The 21206-nt window shown below is 30.8% G+C and overlaps 2 protein-coding genes across 6 annotated transcripts; both read left to right on the plus strand.

The window, feature by feature from the left end:
* The first annotated feature begins 425 nt into the window (after positions 1 to 425).
* Positions 426 to 7382, plus strand: LOC106678377 (zinc finger protein 658B-like). The gene is made up of 5 exons (XM_014416852.3): positions 426 to 531; positions 1207 to 1266; positions 2802 to 2846; positions 5077 to 5127; positions 5613 to 7382. The coding sequence occupies exons 1-5, from the start codon at positions 519 to 521 to the stop codon at positions 7235 to 7237; spliced, it is 1794 nt and encodes a 597-aa protein (XP_014272338.1). The 5' UTR covers positions 426 to 518; the 3' UTR covers positions 7238 to 7382.
* Positions 7383 to 7991: 609 nt separating this feature from the next.
* On the plus strand, positions 7992 to 19452 carry LOC106678370 (zinc finger protein 208). Of its 5 annotated transcripts, none has more exons than XM_067049700.1 (6): positions 8482 to 8511; positions 9023 to 9082; positions 10124 to 10168; positions 10299 to 10480; positions 12573 to 12623; positions 16608 to 19452. In XM_067049700.1, the coding sequence occupies exon 6, from the start codon at positions 16631 to 16633 to the stop codon at positions 19079 to 19081; it is 2451 nt and encodes an 816-aa protein (XP_066905801.1). In that variant the 5' UTR covers positions 8482 to 8511; positions 9023 to 9082; positions 10124 to 10168; positions 10299 to 10480; positions 12573 to 12623; positions 16608 to 16630; the 3' UTR covers positions 19082 to 19452. The 5 variants fall into 5 exon arrangements, with proteins under 5 accessions (XP_014272330.1, XP_066905801.1, XP_066905803.1 ...); XM_067049702.1 differs by having other exon boundaries at positions 8488 to 8511; positions 10342 to 10480; XM_014416844.2 differs by lacking the exon at positions 10299 to 10480 and having other exon boundaries at positions 7992 to 8511.
* Positions 19453 to 21206: the final 1754 nt, after the last annotated feature.

Below are 21206 nucleotides of genomic sequence, written 5' to 3' on the forward strand. Positions count from 1 at the left end.
ATTATGTTTATATTTTATTTTCTATACTCATTGGTTGTTATCTTGTTCTGTCATAGCCTTGATGAAGGTTAGAAACTCTAGCCGAAACGTTGGCACAATTAAATAAGTTTAAATCAACTTATTGTTGAAGTAAATAAGTTACATCAACGTATTTGTGTTTCATTTTGACCGCACCCCTAACCATCTTCTCCTAGTACAAGTCATCCACGGTCAACTATGTTTCATAATTAGTAACTTTACAGACTTGTCCAAGATGTGAATATATTAAAAATTCCCTAAAGCACTTACCGAAGGCTATAAAGGGGTAGGATATAGCATGTTCTATCAAATCATCTGAAATAAAGTTAAAACCAAAAATATTTTAGCTCTTAGCTTTTAGATACGTTCGTTTTGATCTGTTGTCTGCGAACGACATAGATGGCTATAGAGCAAACTATTATCAATGGGTCTGCGCTACTGAAAGTTGACTTTGGGTTGTTTACTTCAAGTCTTTAGTTAGCTGTAATCATTGGATAGCCATGAATGGATTTGGTAATGATTAGTGATTTTCTTCTACTCAAACAACATTTTTTAGTTATAGTCCTTGGTTTGTTATCTACAAATTATGAACTGATATGAACAATTTCTATTTCTTTAATTATATAATCTTAATCTGTGACCTAAAACAGTTGAATGATCTGGTGGCCTTTAGATACACAAAAATAACTCATTTATTTTGTTTTATCTTATTATCTTTAGCTACTTTCATTACTGTGAAGGATCCAATTCTAAAGTTTTAAAGTTATATTACAAAGGTTTAAGTAATCCTTTCTTATGAAGGTATATTTCGCAATAAAACTTTGAATTCAGTTGTGTTATTAATTTTTCATTTTATTTTTTACCTTCCATCCTCTGGTAAAAACTACATAAAAATAATTTATTAGAAGTCCAAAAATTATTTTTGTATATTACTGGTTAAAAATTAGGGCAAATGATTATATGTTCTGTCATTAAGTATGGTTTTAAAAATTAAATTATGTTTTAAAATATTTCTTCAATTTACAGAAAACTGCTCCTTAAAAAAAAAAAAAACAACTCTTGTATTCATTTTCTTTTATGAGAGACTATTAAATTTAAACTGATATACTTTAATCATTTTTATAATTGGGATGTTTAATAATTAATTTTCCAATTATATAGAACTTTTATTTTTTCTTACTTTTCCAGGTGTGAGTAACATCAGCGTTTCTATTAAACAAGAATGTACAAATGAAACTGAAACGGCTGGTATGTTTTATTTTTATTTGAATGTTAAGGATGTAGTTTTACATTATTGATTCTTGAAGTTTTTATTGTCAAAGAAAATTAATGTCAAAAAAATATACATGTATTATATATTTCTTATCAGTGGTTCTGGTTCCCATAATTATTTTTCTTTGATTCAATTTGATACTGATTGGATATAATTCATATATTGTGTAGTGCCTGATATTTATTATTACAACTGAGCCACTTCTTAGATAAGGAAGTATTGTTTGGGTTATAAAAATATTAATGAATTATGTCAGCACATTTTCCACGCCACAATAGTTAATTGTATTCACATATTCAATAGTTAAGTAAAATCTCTTGTATCGGAACTGTAAATCGATAATCCGCTCTGGTAAAGATAGCATTAGAGAAAAATGGAAGACGTGTAGCAACAATTAACGACATGTTTGTTTATAATTAATGGTCTAGTTTGTTACTATTTACAACCATTATTGATAGCAAAGCGAAGGGCTAGGGTGTAATCGAGGGTGATCTAGGAGCAATCTTTACCAACCTTTGTGAGCAAACATTGGCATATGCTGAACAAACTGAGGTCCACCTTTCCCGAGACCTATATATTCATAGCTGTTCTACATACATAAACAATCTTTCTGGAAGATTATTGATTGACCGTGTGTATAGATGAATGGAATATGGTCCGGGTGCGGTAAAAAAAAAACTCAAATAGTAAATAATTATACTATTTTTATTGAGCCAATGTTTCTCCCCATGTTGCAGGGCTTCGTCAGGGCTAAAAAAGATACAAACACTTGACATAGTTACAAAAAGGAAAAAAGAAAAAACATAACTGGAAAATAACAGGGGTATAAAATGAAAAGTAAGATATAATAAGAAAAATTAAAGGTTGTAAATAGTTAATGAAAAGGGTAATAGTAACAGATAGATAAGAGAAGAAATATTAAAGAAAGTAAAAATAAAGAGATGAAAAAAGAAAAAAATTCAAATCAAATGATGAGACAGAATGCATACCTGTTTTGACGGCAGTCAAAGACAGAGTGACTCGTTTGTCTTGGGAGGAGTGGGGATGGCAGTTATGCCACAATAACGTAAATAATTTTAAAGTAAACATAGTAACAAAGTATTTAAATTAGCTGAACAATAAATGGTAATATACATAATAGAGGGGAAGAAGAGATATTAATTCTTCTAATGATAGACTTGGAAAAAATTTCTTTTTGTAAATTTTTTCATTGTTTTGAGTTTTTGTACGTAAAATTGTTTTCCTTATAAGAATTTCTTTATTGATCTTAACTTTGTTTATTAAAGTTTAGCCTTAAGCTGTTTTAGTATTCTAGACTTGTAAAACAATTTTTTACTGTTTATATAAAACACCACTACGAGTATTATTTATCTTGTTGCTAACTTTACCTTTTAATATTTATTACTGGTTTAAAGCATGAAACTATTAGAAATTTAAAGCTATTACTGAAAGGAAATTGTTGCTCAATATTTTAAATTTGAAATTAAGTAACTCTTAAATTTTGTTACAGATCCGATTGGTATCAAAGAAGAGGAAGGGCCGAGTTCTTATTGTGGTGAGAAAAAGTCTCTAATTTATAGGTTTAAATTATCTGATCAATATTCAGTTCTTGTAATAAATAATGATAATAATACTGACTACTTAATTAATATTAGTGATATGATTGACAAAAAGTTATCCAGTGATTAAGTGTTCTTGTAATAGGTTATTTTAGTAACATATGAATTTATTATTTATCGCAATGCTTGCTGGCTTTATATTATGATACTCAGGTGGGAAAGAGGTAACTTTTAACCTGTAATCCTCTTAGAGGAAGGAGTATAATGGAGGCAGTACTCTTCCAGGCCGAGTGATGCCAGATGGCAGGATATATTCCTTTTATAGGCTTGGCATCTGATGTGCCATATTTGACAATTGGTAGGTGAGAGGTCCATATGCTAGAAATGGCTAGGCAGAGGGATTAAAAAATAATTAAGTTACTCAAAGTGTGCTCACATGTTGTTGTTAAAGCCTCTTTTAGTCTATTAACCATTGTGTCAATATGGAATGAACAGGTGTAAATCGCTGTGTCATCGGCAAAAAGTTTTAAATTTTGGGTTGCCATTTATGATCAGATCATTTATGAAAAGGTTAAATAGAATAGGACTTAAACAGGAACCCTGTTCGAGAATAGCAATGCTATGATACATGGATGAGGTTATACTATTAACTGGAACAAAGTAAAAACAATATTTTTTTTTTACTTGATTTTTGTTTTGTGTCGTATGTGTTCGTTGTATTGGAGATCCTTAGGGGAGGTATTAATATCTTATTTTTTTTGTGGAAATTTGTGAATCCTCCACATTTGTTTAAAACCCGGATCAAAGAATTCTAGAGTGTTAGACCAATTTTCGTTCCTCCATTTAAAGAGTTTCTTTCTAAGGTCTGTAAGCTTAGAAAGGAATTTCTTAAGTGTAGCGGAATTCAATTTTTGAACTTTATTTTTTATTGTATTTTTAAACTTGATTAATTTATTAAGAGTGGCAGGGAGTTCATAAATTCTTGGAGCAATGTAGGTTCTGTGTGTAGATTGTTGTGCTACGGTGAAATTTTTAACCTGCTAGACTGCCTATTGCTTCTGTGCTGTTAAGAATTAGGTTGTATTCTAATTTATGGTTGAATATATTTTTGAATTGAGGCCAGTTCGCAGCTTTATACCTATATTTTGCTGTGAGAGGTTGCAATATTGTAAAAAACATATTTTATTAATCGGTCTACCTTTTCCAGAGATAATGTTGGTACAGACACGCAGAGAGACTAGTGGACCAAAATGCATTTTTTTTTTTGTCTTAAGGCTTTTTAAAATGAGAATTTGGTTGAAAATTGCATATTCAAAATTGTACATGATTACATTACTCAACTTACCTAGGTGGTAAAGAAATTAAGAAATTAGATTTACTATTACAATAATATTGAATTGACATAAAAATGCCATATCTCAAGAAAAAAACCACAATATATTTTGATTGTAGGAAGATAGTCCAGGTTGCAGTCAATAAAGGTACAAAAATAACAACAACAAAAAAACCATTAATTACTAAAAAAAAAAAATATTTTTTTTTTCAAAATCTTCCAATATCCAACAATATTTTTTCTACCTCACTGCTATATTTGAATAGTGGCGCACCTGGGAAAAAAAGAAGTTATGTTGTATTTGCCTTATTCTATAGATTGTACCATAGGTTTTTGTAACTTTTCTAGCTTTGGAACAATCTCTTGAGGTACAACAGTAGAGAAAGAAAGCTCTGCCTACAGTAATATATTTGTAATTATAAAATGAAATCAAAACTTTATTGTTGGTTAGATTTGTCTATACCTGCATGCTGAAACTTTGCTCGGCCTTTTCCAAGATGATTTCTTGAGTTTTATTATTTTATCATTAAGTTTATGAACCTAATATATTGTGTTAAATTAAAAACAATATTCAATAATATGCTAATGATTATTTAAGAAAATTACATATTAAGAGATAGTTAATTGTAAGATAGTTATTAGAAAAATGTTTATGCTATTGAAACATATGCTCTTGAAAAATATTGGTAATATCAATTTATCTGTTTATTATTTTTCAAGAAAAAAAAAATGTAATAGCAATCACACATTTATACCTGCAAATTATGCTAAATTAACCACATAAATTGCTATTATCTTGCATAATTTGTACCTTAGATTTTCCTATAAATCTAATTTCCTATTTTTCGTTTCATTTTATTCTCTTGTTGAAAATATTATTCACTTGTCGGCAGGTGGCCTTGTTCATGTGAAACAGGAAGAGGAGCTACTTGTTCCTGATGAAGGTGAGAATTATTTATCTTGTAATCTTTGAGGGATTGAGCTCAAGAATCCTATTCTACATTTTGTGTTATTTAAATTTTTCTGTTTGCCTTAGTCCATTTTCTTCTCTAATGTTTTTCTTGTTACATTGGTCAAGTTAAAATAAAGATAAAAATTATATAAAATACATATAAGTGTAGGAATAAAAAGATAATGTAGTGATGTTAAAAAAAAAAATGCCTAGATCTTAAGACTGAAAATGAACTCACACAGGATGAAAGGATTATATCGTACTCAATATTATTGGTATTCACTGTTATTGATATTATATGATATTCATTTTTTCATATTTTTTGAATTCTAAGTAATTAATAACAAAACATTTTGAAGTTATGATATTTAAGTAGTGTTCAATAGAATTGTCTATATAATCGTTAATTTCATAATTTTGGTGAATTAAACAATTTAAAAAATACAATTTTTAATTCATAATATTATTGTTTCATAGGTGCCAAAGACTTGCTCAATGAGATGGATTACAGCAAAGAAAAGATGGATTTCAACATAACTGTAAAAAGTGAAGCAGTAGACAGTTTAAACAAGCATTCAATGTCCTCCCTTACTGCTGAAAAACTTTATAAATGTCCTTATTGTGAATATAAAGCGGCTAGAATTAAGAGTTTAAAATTACATTTAACAGCCCGTCATGCAGGCGAGAAGCCTCATCAGTGTTCACATTGTGAATATAAAGCTGCTACAATTAAGATTTTAAAATCACATGTAACAAGTTGTCATTTAGACGAAAAGCCTTATAAGTGTTCTTATTGTGAATTTCAAACAGTTAGACTTGATATTTTCAAATCGCATATGACAACCCCTCATACACACAAGGGGCTTCGTCAGTGTCCGCATTGTGAATATAAGACGTCTAGAATTCATAGTTTAAAATCACATATAATAAGTCGTCATTCAGTTGAAAAGCCTTATATGTGTCCTCATTGTGAATTTAAAACAACTAGACTTGATAGTTTAAAATCACATATAAGTGTCCGACATACAGGCGAGAGGCTTCATAAATGTTCTCATTGTGAATTTAAAACTACTAAACCTTATGATTTCAAATTACATTTTATGGCCTGTCACACAGATGAGAAGCCTCATAAATGTCCGCTTTGTGAATATAAGACTGCTAGAATTGGTAATTTAAAATTTCATATAATGACCCATCATACAGGCGAGAAGCCTCATCAATGTTCACACTGTGAATATAAAGCAACTCAAATTAGTAGTTTAAAATCACATATAATAAGTCGTCACACAGATAAGAAGCCTCATGAATGTCCGCATTGTGAACATAAGGCAGTTCGGTTAAGTCATTTAAGAGTACATATAATGACACGTCATACAGGTGAGAAGCCTCATCAATGTTCATATTGTGAATATAAAGCGGCTACAATTAATAATTTAAAAACACATATATTAAGTCATCATTCAGTTGAAAAGCCTCATCTATGTCCTCATTGTGATTTTAAAACAGCTAGACTACAGAGTTTAAAATTCCATATAATAAATCGTCACACAGGTGAGAAGCCTCATGAATGTCCGCATTGTGAACATAAGACAGTTTACAGCAGTAATTTAAGGATACACATAATGACCCATCATACAGGGGAAAAACCTCATCTGTGTCCTCATTGTGAATATAAGGCAGCTCGCATAGGTGGTTTAAGATTTCACATAATGACCCGTCATGCAGGGGTAAAGCCTCATCTGTGTCCTCATTGTGAATTTAAAACAGCTAGAACTTATAATTTAAAAAACCATATAATAAGTCATCACACAGATGAGAAGCCTCATGAATGTCCTCATTGTGACTATAGAGCAGCTGTATCTCGGAATTTAAGATTACATATAAAGGTCTATCATACAGATAAGCCTCATCAATGTCCAAATTGTGAATATAAAACAGCTAAACTTGTTACTTTAAAATCACATATAATAGCTTGTCACACAGATAAGAAGCCTTATCAATGTTTTCATTGTAGTTATAAAGCAGTAAAATTAAGAACTTTAAAATCACATATTAGGGCCTGTCATATAGGCAAAAGTCTAAAACATGACCTGTGTATATAAATCAGTCAAATAGATAATTTAATAAGATATATAACAATCTTTATATATATATGATGACTTAGATTTAACATCTTTTCCAAGCAGCCTTGAAGAAGGTTTAAAATTATGGCCAAAACATTGACACTAATAAAAACGTTTTTACTCATTTTTGTTATTCACTGACCACACCTTCAACCATCTTCTCATGAATGACACCATAAATGTATTATGTGATTAGCAGTTAAGTCTTCAGTTTATAGTTTATGGTTTTTTATATATCATTTTTTTTTCAGGTGTATATATTTTATTGTAAAATAATATGAACAATAATAGTAAATAATCTTTATTTATATATAAGACGTAAGCATTACTGCAACTCAAAGAAATCAAGCAATAGAAAATTGCCAGTGGCCATCTTCTGGTTTTACGGTTACCTGTGGGTGAAATTGTAGGTTCGTTCTTTCCTCATCACACGAGATTTCGCTGTGAGAGGAATGTTCTGACCTTTCTTCTTCATCTACACTAGGGACATAGGAGTCTTCAGAGTCCAGTTCAACATCCGATTCTTTTTCAGAATCAGCAACTAATGTCTATTATTCTCCTGAAACGAGAAGAAACGTTCTTCGGTGCACCACTCATAACTATGACCTCTGAAGACATTATAAGGATTAGTTAAAGAAATAATGCCATAATATAAAAAAAAGGAATACTGGTCTCTGAGGGCGTACCACTATTAAGGGAACACGAGTCTTACAGACCGGGAAAAAGACGCTCAAAAACAGGAATAATTAGAAGGAAGACCGGTCCAAGAGACCCAGTAGACTTCGGAAAAGCGGGAATAGGTGGGATAGAAGCGCTAGGATACAAGGGCCGACGTAATCCCTACTAGAGTCAGGAGTTAACTGAGACTGTCATAGGTGATGAGCGTAGAAAGAAGTATGCTTCTTGCTCTAGAGCCTAATTTTGATACTATCCCGGTCCCGCAGAGAGTTAACTAATGTTAATATTCCGAATATTATAATATCCTTTAATATTGGGCTAATGCCCAATAGACCAAAACATCGCGCGTTTCATGGCATGTTACTTTTTAGAATACATAAAGTAAAAAAATAAAGTTATCTTTCAGTTTATATAACTGTTAGTTTTGATCTGTTGTTCGCGAACGGCTTAAATACGGTCTAGAGCTAGTGAGCACTCGCCTACCTGTTTACATTAGAAAAAGTTGTTTTTTTGATGCGTTTACTTCAAGGCTTTAGTTAGCTGTCATCACTATTGGATAACCATGGATGAATTTGGTAATAAATAATTAGTTATGTTCTTTGACTCAAACAATATTTTTTAATTACTGCCCTTGGCTTGTGAAGGTATATACAAATTATGAACTGATATGAAAAATTTCTGTAATTTTATAATCTTAGTCTGCGATCTAAAACAGTTGAATAATCTAATGGCCTTTATATACACAAAAATAACTTATTTATTTTGTTTGAGATGTTATTATGTTATTATTATTTTGCCAGAGGTTGAAGTCTGCAAAAAAAACCTGAAGTCGAGAGATTATCTGTGTATATTATGGTAAAATATAAGGGAAAATGATTATATGTGCTGGCATTAATTATAGTTTGAAAAATTAAATTATGTTTTATAATATTTCTTCAGTTAACAGGAAACTTCTCCCATAAAATACATTTGTATTCATGTTATTTTATGAGAGAATATTCAATTTAATCCAATGTTCTTCAATCAGGGTATTTCATCATTAATTTTCCAATTATATTCAATTATTATTTATTCTTACTTTTCCAGGTGTGAGTAACATTGGTGTTTCTATTAAACAAGAAATTACTGATGAAACTGAGACGACTGGTACGTTTTTATTTTTTATTTGAATGTTATACGTATATTTTTATATGATTGATTTTTGAAGTTTTTATTGTTGAAGATAATTAATGATAAAAAAAAATATTTATGTACCCTTTCATATCCATCATTCTGGTTCCCTCATTGATCCAAATTTTTGCTTACTAAAGTTTAGCTTTAAGTTATTTTTATTTTGGAAGAAGATAATTTACTATATGAAGTAAATTACAGATAGTCTGGGTGGTGATCAATAAAGGTACAAAAATAGTATAAAAAAAAAAAACTATTGTTACCCAACGTTTACCCCACATTGCAGGGCTTTATCATGGCTAAAAAAAAGATACAAACACTTAAACGATGTAAACGTTAAACGTAATTGAAACATAAAATTAAATATATATATTAAAAAGTATTAGACAATCAATGAAAATAAAGTAAGTACAGATAAAAAAAGGAATATAAAATACAGTACACACTAGAAGATGGATAAACGGGAATAAGAGTAAAACTCTTATTGAGTTTTACTGAGTAAAAGTTTTACACTTATTCTCCTTTGATCTTTTAGTGTGTACTCTATTTTATATATTTTTTTTATCTGTTACTATTTTTTTTTTCATTAATTGTCTAAAACCTTTTATTATTCCTATTTATTTATATGTTTCACTGCACATACTTCTTATTTTTCTTTATATTTACATCATTTAAGTGTTAGTATCTTTTTTTTAGCCCTGATGAAGTCCTGTGACGGGGGATGAAACTTTAGTTAACCATGAATTTTTTTTTAATACTATTTTGGTACCTTTATTGACTGCCATCCAGACTTTCTTCCTACAATTTAAGCTATTTTATTATTCTAGACTTGTGAAATAATTTTTTGTTTCATAAAACACTATGAGCATTATTTCTCTTGTTGCCAACTTTATCTTTAAACATTTATTGCTGGTGAAAAGTATTAAGACGTTATTAGAAATTTAAAGCTATTATTACAAGAAAATCGTTCCTCATTATTTAAATTTTAAATTAAATAACTCTCAAATTTTGTTACAGATCCAAAGGGTACCATAGAAGATGAAGGTCCAAGTATTTATCATGGTGAGAAAAAGTTTCTTATTTATTGGTTTAAATTATATGAACAATATTCAGTTCTAGTAATTAATAATAATAGTAATAAAAATATTGACTACTTGATTAATACTCGCCATGTGCTTAACAATGATAACAGCTTACAGGTCAGGAGTTTCCTAGTTAGTTATGTTCCTGTAAAGGTGCTTCTACATGTTTGCCAAACAATGGCAAATTCGTGCATACAGAAGCATGTGGATGGGTTATCTGGATTGACTGGTACAAGTTGGCCTGCATTTATGACTGACCATTAGGCGTCAGTTTTTGGGCACAAATCAAAAGGTGCTTGTACTGCATCTATACATTTGTTTTGAGTTTTCATTATTTTAAAACTGCCAATAGGTGAATATTTGTTAATTAATTAAATAATTTCCCTGACCTTTGGATTCAATAATTAACTCTTATTTAAGATTTTATATTTCAAAATTCTATCATTGTAAATTTTAAATCTTGTTAATTGACAGCAGTTTAATTTTGACTTTATATAACACAAATATATATTTATGAATTTTATGTTGTTCTATTTATATAACTTATATCATCTATAACCTACATTTCTGAAATTTATGTTTCCTTTCATTTTGCTTATCTTTATTTTGTTTCTTTTTATAATGAAAATAAAGAATAAAACAAGTATGTAGACACTAACCATTCTTGCTTCCTTTGTTTGCCAAACATTTGTACAAGTTATGGATTTGCAAAATGTGGTGAACGTGTAGATACAGCATTATAGGTTATTTTAGTAATCTATAAATTCATTATTTATCACCAGAGTTAGGCAGCTATGAAACTAATAGCTAAAATTGTCATGGTTACAATATTCATATATCAATGATTCATTCATAAATAAGGGTCGTATCGATGGCAATTTTAGCTATTAGTTTCAACTGTAGCTAATTTTTGCCTATCTCTGTTTATCACAATCTTTGCTGCCTTTATATTATGAAATTCAGGCTGGAGAGAGGTAACTACCTAACTTTAGATTCATTATCAAGATTTCAATGTTCAGTCCATCATTATTAAATATGAAGAATACTTAAAATAAGAACTATTTTTATTTCTCCTTTGACCGCAACCCTGACCATCTCCCTATATATTAAAATAAGAACGCTCCTGATTTTATGTTAGTCTGGAGATTTATAGGTTTTGAATCATTCAGAAAATTATTAAACCGAATATAAACAGGTTACAACTTCAATACACTGTTTCTTTATTAATAATGGTCTGATTTAAATGAATTTTTTTTTTTTTGTAAATTACTACAAAATATTTTATTTGCCTTTCTAATGCTTGACCCATGTGCAATACTCATCTTACTGTTATGAAAAAAATAAAAACATTGATACAGAGCTTACAGGTATAGAAACAATTTTTATATCTGCTAATGTTAAATGTTATAAGTATAATATTTAAAGTCATGTTAAATGCATAAGAGCTTCAGCGGATTTTCTGAGCAACTTGTTTAACCTTTCCTACCAAAACTTCATGTTATTGTTTACTTTGAAGTTTTAACTAAAGTAGTTAATTACAACATCATTAAATTCAGTGAAAAGATGGAATTTGTGTAAAAGTTTGGCATCTGAGTGCCTTGTTGATCTTCTAACTTACGAGGAATAGAATTAAGATGAGCTAATTGACAACTGTCATTACATTATTATTATTGTCATCCATTGCTTTATTTGTTATAAAAACATCCAAAAATGAAAACACAAACTACGAGCAAGTAATCTAATACAACAACAAATAAAATGGTGATGAGCTCAGCTGGTCTGTTGTATGAAGTTATTTTCCATTTAACAGACCTAGTAACAGAATTTCAACCATGATACATGTTATATCGTTTTAACATGGTAAAAGTAGGAAATATTTCTCCATTTAACATAAGTTTTTCCATTTAACATGTTAAACTAAAGATCATGAATACTTTTAAAGTGTATTTTTTGAGTTATGCGCAAATACAATTTTTCCTGTCTGTTTTTTTTTATTGAGGATTTATGTTATGTTTAAAAAAAAAAAAAAACTAACAAAAAATAAGCAAGAAAATCGGTCTACCTCTTCCAGTGGTAATGTTGGTACAGATGTACAGAGGAGACTAATGGACAGAAATGCATTTTTTTGGTATTAAGGGTTTCTAAAACTGACAAATTGGTTGAAAATTCAATCCTATTACAATGCTCTCTTTACCTGTTAAAAATTTCATTGATTTTTAAGAAAGATATTGTATAATATCAATCATATATTTATCTTTGTAAATTATTCCAAATTAATCTCTTAAAGTGCTACTGTTCCCTTCCATATTACTTACTTTAGATTTTCCTATAAATTTCTGATTTATTTTATCCTCTTGTTAAAAATATTATTCTCTTGTCGACAGGTGGCCTTGTTCATGTGAAACAGGAAGAGGAGCTGCTTGTTCCTGATGAAGGTGAGAATTATTTATCTTATAATCTTTGAGGGGCCGAACTTAAGAATAGTATTCTACGTTTTGGATGATCGGTGATTGACCATGTGTGATTATAAAAGGAAGATGGGATGAAGAAAAAAAACTCAAATAGTCATAAAAGTAAATAGTCAAATAATCATAAAATTAAATAGTTGGATGACTATTTGAGTTTTTTCTTTTACGCACCTGGACCATCTTTCTTTTATATTCTACATTTTGTTATTTAAATTTTTCTGTGATCTTATTCCATTTTCTTTTTTCATATTTTTTTGGAATATATTAATTCTAGAATGTACTACTTTACATGACTTAATTAATTAAAAATTAAACACTATGCGTCATTTGTTTTTATTCGAAAATGTAATAGTGGGACACATCTATCAGTAGACTGTATGTACCGCCAATTAATAATGGTAAGTCAATTATAGCTGATATTTTAGTCTTCAATAAAGACCTGTAGTGCTACAAAGATTTTCTTTCTCTTCCTCCTTAGTGCCTTTCAGCGTGGAGGTGCCTCTGTCCAAGCAAACCAAGCCACTCGATCCCGAGCCAGCACCCTCATGGCATCCCAGTTTTTCCCTCTTTTCTCTCCCACTCTAGAGATGTAGTCCTCTTGGGCGTTTTCCTGTTGGTCTGGCCTCAATATCATACTGTCTTGTTCTCCCATTTCGTAAGCGATCCCTTCTAGTTCGGCCTGCCACCGTAGGTATCTCATTTCCATTGCAGTGACTCTGCTTAGGTGCTTATCAAGTATCTAGGTACCTAGCTTTGACTTCCGTAAAGGAGGGTAGGTAGGTATACACCCTTGAAGATATGTACTTTAATATTTTTCTCTACCTCCTTCTTCCCTATAACTGTGTTGCAGAGGTGGTAGTATGTTGCATTTACCTTCTTTATCCTATTGGATATCTCTTGTTCTACCTTTCCATTCCTGCTGATCACTGCTCCTAGGTAAGTGTACTTGTCCACTATTTCTATTGGTTCACCTTTGCAAAGTATTTTAATGTGTTTCTGTTCCCGGCCTATATGCATTATTTTGCTTTTCCTGACTTCATTGATGGTCATTCCTTTTCTTTCCAGCTTAGCTTCCTATTCAGTTACAGCTCGTTGTAGCTACAAAGATCAAGTTACAATAAAGATGAGTATCATAGAAGTATATAAATGCTGGAAAAAAAGATAATGTAACAACAATAAAAAAGATTTCAAGTTCTTAGATCTGTCTGGTAAAATTTGATGACTGAAAATTAGCTCGCATAGGATGAAGAAAAATATTGAAATAAAATTTAAAAAATAAAATAAAAAAAAATCTGAGAAGATAAGAGATTAACAAGAGTAAAAGTAACAAATAAAATAAAGGAGTGATTAAACATAGATAAAAACTGGAAATATATACAAAATGAAATTTATAATGGTAATTGTATAAAATGATAAGTAACATAATTGTAAGCATTGAGAAAGTGGTTCACAAGTGGAAACTACTGAATACTTCTCAACGTGAAAACCTTGCTTCTTAAGTGTAACGCTTAACAATATATTATAATAATCAAAAATTATTTAAAATAAAATAAAAAGAATTTTGATAGTTTTAACTAATTTCATATCTAAAAGATAGCTTTGAAAATGTCAATGTCAAATAAAAAGATTAAATATTAAATAAATAGTAGAATTTTATAACATGATTGGCTCTTAATCTCAGGGCGGGTTTCAGAACAATCAACTTTACTACTAATAACACTTAAACTAATTTATATCTCTTTTACAAACGTATTCAATTTTAAGTAGAAAAAAACTAACTAATTTCATAGAATCTTCTTTTGATAATTTTCTTTATCTTCTTATTCCACAAACCAACACTTGCTGTAAACAATCTTTCAGCAAACAAACACTAAGGAAACAAAACCTTGATCCTCTCAAAGTTTTTTACTCACAATCCACCGAAGTGTGTTGTTTGGCGATCCAAACAAAGAATCCTTTTTTCTTCGTGGATGACTCTTTGATATCTTCCTTTTCAAGATGTTCACCCTTGCTAGGAAAAAATTTATGAGGACCTTCTCATCCTATAAACATCATTTCCCATCCATGCCCAAACAACGAATGATCAAAAACCAAGTTTTCTTCTTTCCCCTTCTCTCGTTGTTAGTTCTCAACATCGAATGTAGCACTACAGTTTTGAGTTTTTTCCTATGATTTCCTTTATGAATAATTTTCTTTAATACTTATTATTAATTTCTATTTTTTCTTAAATGTAATGTAATTTCAATTATGATGGGAAGATAAACTAAACTTTTTAAAATATTTGGATCTGCTCAACATGGCCACTATTCAACGGACTTTTTGGAGGATACGTGCTGCCATCTTAGCTTTGTTTTGAATAATAATTGGTTAGCTTGCTTTTAGGTTTAATAGTACAATATTTAACGTTGACACATAAAATAAAAACATAACTAAAATTATTAAAATATAAAAATGACTATTTACTCATAAAAGAGGATACTACAATATAGTGTAATATCCTCTTTTTGAGTAAATTGTTATTTTTTAAGTATAGAGGGTTTTTAATATGTTTTTATTTTATGTATCATTTCAATATTGTTCATTTGCTTTATTAAACAAAAAAACAAGCTAACTAATTTTCATCAGTAAAATATACAGTTACAAAAGATATCATTCAAAGCCAAGATGGGGGATAACAAAATAGTTTAAAGGTTGTAGGTAATTAAATTACATAGAAATTGTGACCACACTCAGTGCTCTCGATACAAAATTACATGAGATAATCTAGTCAAGAGCATCACCCAGTAATATTTCGTTTATTAGACAGAAATTGGAGTACTTAAATTTGGAAATTAAAGAAAATATATGGTAGAAAACTAAATTTTGTTCAATTTAATTATTTAAATTGATAATTAATTATTTCAGTAACTTATTTACCTTAATAAAATTGTTTTGAACAATTTTGTTCTCTATACTTTTTTTACTTGCCCATTTATGAATACATACATTTCTCAGTTTCTACTTCATAAACATTAACCCTATTTTGTTTTATGTAAAATGAAGTTTCAAATAAACAAAGGAAGCATATGGTAGACAACTAAATTTTGTTCAATTTAATTATTTAAATTGATAATTAATTATTTTAGTAGATTATCTACCTAAATATAATTGTTTTGAACATTTTTATTCTCTATACTTTTTTGACTTATCCATTTGTGAACAAGAGTAAAACCTTATATAAATGGTCACATTTCTCAGTTTCTACTTCATAAAAAGTGAACCCTATGTTGTTTTATTTTTGTTTAAAAATGAAGTTTCAAATAAACATAAAAATAAAAATTATGGCTTTTAATTTCGTAAATGAAATTTCCATTTAAATGCTGACCATTCTTTACACATACAAATCTGCTCAATTCACATGTGACCTAATCTTTATTATACCTTTTTCTATGTAGACCTGGAGGAGGGCAACATTAAACAAGGTGCAAAGTCCAAACATTCATTAAATAATCTTTTACTGTATTTAGTTTCATACTTAACCATCACCCCTGACTGTCTGCTACTAAACTTAGTACTGTTGTTTAGTAAAGGGATTAAGCAACTTTTATTCCAATTCTAGAACAATAATTATCTCAACCTTACTCCTAACAAAATGTTAGACTGATTAAACTTATTTTCTTCCCGTTACACATTAGCTAAAGAATACATTCTAAATGTTATAATTTTTGTGCTTGTTCTATTAACTTTGATTATATAATATTCACTACTATTGATGTTATAAGATATTCACTGTTTCATATTTTCAGAACACTTTTTAATTAATATCAAAAAATGTTGGAAGTTATGAAATTCAAGTAGTGTTCAATAGAATTGTTTTAGTCATCAGTTTTTATTCATATAATAATTAATTTCATACTTTCTGTGGATTAATCAAAAATACACTTTCTGAATCATAATATTATTGTTTTATAGATGCCGAAGACACGCTCAACAAGATGGATGGTCAGAAAGGAATTATGGAATTAAACATACCTGTGAAAACTGAAGCAATAGACAGTTTGAACAAACATTTAATGTCCTGCCTTACTAGAGAAAAACTTTATCAATGTCCCCATTGTGACCATAAAACTGTACAAAAGGCTCATTTAAAATCACATATAATGGCCCGTCATACAGGCGAGAAACCTTATCAGTGTCATCTTTGTGAATATAAAGCAGTACAATTAAGTACTTTGAAATCACATATAAGAGCACGTCATACAAGTGAAAAGCCTTATCAATGCCATCATTGTAAATATAAAACGGCATTCCTTATTAATTTAAAATTACATATAAAGGCACGTCATTTAAACGAGAAGCCTCACCAATGTCCACATTGTGAATATAGAACACTTAGGCTTGGTAATTTAAAACCACATATAATGGCCCGTCATTCTGCCGAAAAGCCTTATCAATGTCCACATTGTAAACTTAAAACGACTGCACTTGGTCATTTAAAAGTACATATTATGGCCCGTCATACTGGTGAGAAGCCTCATCAGTGTCCTCATTGTGATTATAAGTCTGTTCGATTAGGTGAATTAAAACGACATATAATGGTCCACCATACTGGTGAGAAACCCCATCAATGTTCTCATTGTAAATATAAAGCAGCCAAACTTAGTGGTTTAAAATCACATATAATGGCACGTCATAGTGATGAGAAGCCTCATCAATGCTCGTATTGTGAATATAAAACTACATTTCTTTCTACTTTAAAATCACATATAAAGGCTCGTCATACTGGTGAGAAGCTTCATCAATGTCCACATTGTAAACATAAAACAGTTCATGTAAATCATTTAATATCTCATATAAGGGCCTGTCATTCAGTTGAAAACACTCATCACTGTCCTCATTGTGAATATAAAACACCTATACTTAGTAGTTTAAAATCACATATAATGAACCATCATACTGGCGAAAAGCCATATGAATGTCCTCATTGTGAACATAAGTCAGTCCAACTTAGTAGTTTAAAATCACATATAATAAGTCGTCATTCAGTCGGAAAGCCTTTTCAGTGTCAACATTGTGATTATAAAACGGCTGTTCCTGGTAATTTAAAGTCACACATAGTGGCTCATCACACAGATAAGAAGCCTCATCAATGTACATATTGTGAATATAAATCAGCTCAAATTGATCAATTAAAGGCTCATATAATGGCCCATCATTCAGGTGCGAAGCCTCATGAATGTCCACATTGTGAATATAAAACAGTTCACTCAGGTGATTTAAAATTACATATAAAGGCCCATTTTTCAGTCGAAAAGCCTCATCAGTGTCCTCATTGTGAATATAAAACAGCAAGACTTAATTCTTTAAAGTCACATATAATGGCCCGGCATACGGACGATAAGCCTCATCAATGTCCACATTGTGAATATAAAGTAGCTAGACATGGTAGTTTAAAATCACACATAATGAGGCGCCATTCAGTAGAAAAGCCTTTTCAGTGTCAACATTGTGATTATAAAGCGAATGTTCCTAGTAATTTAAAGTCACACATAATGGCTCATCACACAGATAAGAAGCCTCATCAATGTCCAAGTTGTGAATATGAAACGGCTTTTCCTGGTGATTTAAGGTCACACATAATGAGGCGTCATTCAGTCGAAAAGCCTTATCAGTGTCAACATTGTGAATACAAAACAGCTGTTCCTAATTATTTAAAGTCACATATAACGGCTCATCACACAAATAAGAAGCCTCAGAAATGTCCGCATTGTAACTATAAAACAGCTGTAGTAAGTTATTTAAAGTCACATATAAAGGCTCAACATACGGAGAATTTCTATCAGTGTCCTCATTGTGAATATAAAACAACAAAACTTGGTACTTTAAAATCACATATAATGGCACGTCATAGTGATAAGAAGCCTCATCAATGTCTACAATGTGAATATAAAACAGTTTACCTTAGTAATTTAAAAACACACATAAGGGTCCATCACACAGATAAGAAGCCTCATCAATGTCCACATTGTGAATATAAAACAGCTGTTCCTCGTTATTTAAAGTCACACATAATGGCTCATCACACAAATAAGAAGCCTCATAATTGTCCACATTGTAACTATAAAACAGCTGTAATTGGTTATTTAAAGACACATATAAGGGCCCAACATACAGAGGAGAAATCCTATCAGTGTTCTCATTGTGAATATAAAACAACTAAACGTAGTACTTTAAAATCCCATATAATGGCACGTCATAGTTATGAGAAGCCTCATCGATGTCTACAATGTGAATATAAAACAGCTTTCCCTAGTAATTTAAAATCACACATTAGGTCCCATCACACAGATAAGAAGACTTATCAATGTTATCTTTGTAGTTATAAATCAGTACAATTAAGAACTTTAAAATCACACATTATGGCCTGTCATATAAGCAATAAGTAAAAAAAAAAATACCTGTGAATATCAAATAGATGACTTAATAAGATATATAAATCCTTCATACTGATACAAATCAATATCCTCATTGTAACAATAAAAAAGCTCAAAGTTGTAATTTTTAGGCCAATGTTAGAAGATTCAGGCTGTTGTCATCTACTTAAAATGTATGTTGTGGAAAATAAGAATACATTATAAATGACATACTTATATATCTAGTATTGTGAAATTTATTTATATTTATAATGTACTTGTTAAATAAATTTTTTAGTTTAGACTGTTCAACCTTTCGCTTTGGACAACCCTGCAAAGTGTGGCGAAATGTCGGACATCTTCTTATATATAAATTTATTTATGTGTGCATTTTACTTTATGTTCAATATTAGGGAATGGTATATAATTATACCCATTACTAATGATTTATGGAACTTTTACAAAATTAATAATTTTCAATAAATCTTATTTTATTAGTGCAACCTTTGGGGTTGGGTTCCATAGTACATTAGGATCCCTTCATTGCATGTTGATAAATTGCAATGAAATTAATTGTAAGGAAAGTGAGGTTAAATTAGGAGACACTTTGGTTAACAAAACACATGTAATGTTTAAGAAACAAAAATAAATCCCTGAAGGAGCAGATGGCTTAGTTTTTTTGATACATAAATTTCAGTATAACAGAGAAAAAGAGAATGGTTTAGGGTCCAAAGGCATACCCCAAAACTAGAGGGAGGGGGGCAAGCCATAGCCAATTAGGTTGTGACATTTCAGCATAAAAAAGATGAAAGAAACCAAGGTTTTAAGAAATTATATTTATTATTGTGGGAGTGCTTTATTGGTTATTACAATTACTTACTTTCTAGAGAAAAAAGTTAATATTTTTTTCACATCTGGGAAGGGAACAGCTGCCCACTGCTGGATAATTCCATGTTAGGGTCTCACACTACATAAGTCCTGATGCTCTATGTCATGAGTCAGTAAGGCCATCTGCTCAGGTGGTTAAGTCACAGGTCTTGGAAACCTAGGAGGTGCAGGTTCAAAACCGAACTGAGGGTTGGCCCTTTTTCATTTCATGGTGATCCTAAAAAATGAACCCCCCCCCCCCACCATGGTTAGAATAGGTTGGTCACCTCTAGATAACCCTCCCTATGTCAGAAATGACCAGGTAGGGGGTCACTGTCTTCTCACCTCACTTCTTAGTTCGCCAAGTTGATGGGAGAATACTGATGGTTGTGGAATCTCAGATTTCGGCCTTATCCAGGCTGAATAGATGTGTTAATTGTGAAAATAATGTAATCTCGACCGATTCAGGTGTTTGTCCATCCAACGCTGGCGAGTGTCGCATTAGTGCCAGATTATGAGGTGAGATTCATGGTGCCTAGGAGCTTAAAGTGCGTTTTAAAATGAGACCAAAAAATCTTGCAATATTTGGATGTGTAAATCCGATATAACACCTGTATTTGGCTCAGCCAGATTTACAAACAAGAAGTGGAGAAGGCATAGTCTGTCGTGAAAGAAGGGAAAAAGATAACTCCAACATCAGAATAGGCGATAAGGCAGATGCAATACAAAGAATAGGCATAAGGTCATTTGGCAGCAAACAAGGATACAATGAAACCATGAACTTTAATGTGTTAATAAAAAAATCTTATTTACACTAAATTACATTGAATATAAAGTCACTATAAATCATACTTTCGTGATATCACTATAAACCATGATAAATCTCGAATTGTTATACAATCACTACGTGAAACAGTATCTAGTTTCATGGAAACTCCTCACCGGTGTGAGATGTCACCAGAGGTGATCTGTAACGCTTGAACATCTTGCCCGAGATTTACGAACTTCTACCCCACCATGAAAATTCCAAGCTCATCGACAAAGGATTAATGTTACATGTAGACCCAAGATACTGAAAGCGAGTTCGTTTTGGGTGCCATGGAACTGAAGCTGGGAAAAAGTCGAGCGAAGAAAGAGGAGGAAGAAGAAGACCCCAGTCCAGGATGTGCCTCTGAAAGAAGGGCTAAAGGAGAGGAAAAAACTTACCTTCGCTGGCGTTCCGGCCATTCCGCTTAAACCCCAGGAGACGGCGACATATGTCACACTCAAGGGAAGCGCAGCGGGATGGACT

Source organism: Halyomorpha halys, unplaced genomic scaffold (genome assembly GCF_000696795.3).
Source record: "Halyomorpha halys isolate HHAL.00 unplaced genomic scaffold, Hhal_1.1 Scaffold136.1, whole genome shotgun sequence".
Classification (NCBI taxonomy): domain Eukaryota; kingdom Metazoa; phylum Arthropoda; class Insecta; order Hemiptera; family Pentatomidae; genus Halyomorpha; species Halyomorpha halys.

Coding starts and splice junctions, on each gene's coding strand:
- LOC106678377 (XM_014416852.3), top strand. Junction 1,267..2,801: donor AAATGAAACTGAAACGGCTG/GTATGTTTTATT, acceptor ATTTTGTTACAG/ATCCGATTGGTATCAAAGAA. Junction 5,128..5,612: donor GCTACTTGTTCCTGATGAAG/GTGAGAATTATT, acceptor ATTGTTTCATAG/GTGCCAAAGACTTGCTCAAT.
- LOC106678370 (XM_014416844.2), top strand. Junction 9,083..10,123: donor TGATGAAACTGAGACGACTG/GTACGTTTTTAT, acceptor ATTTTGTTACAG/ATCCAAAGGGTACCATAGAA. Junction 10,169..12,572: donor AGGTCCAAGTATTTATCATG/GTGAGAAAAAGT, acceptor TCTTGTCGACAG/GTGGCCTTGTTCATGTGAAA.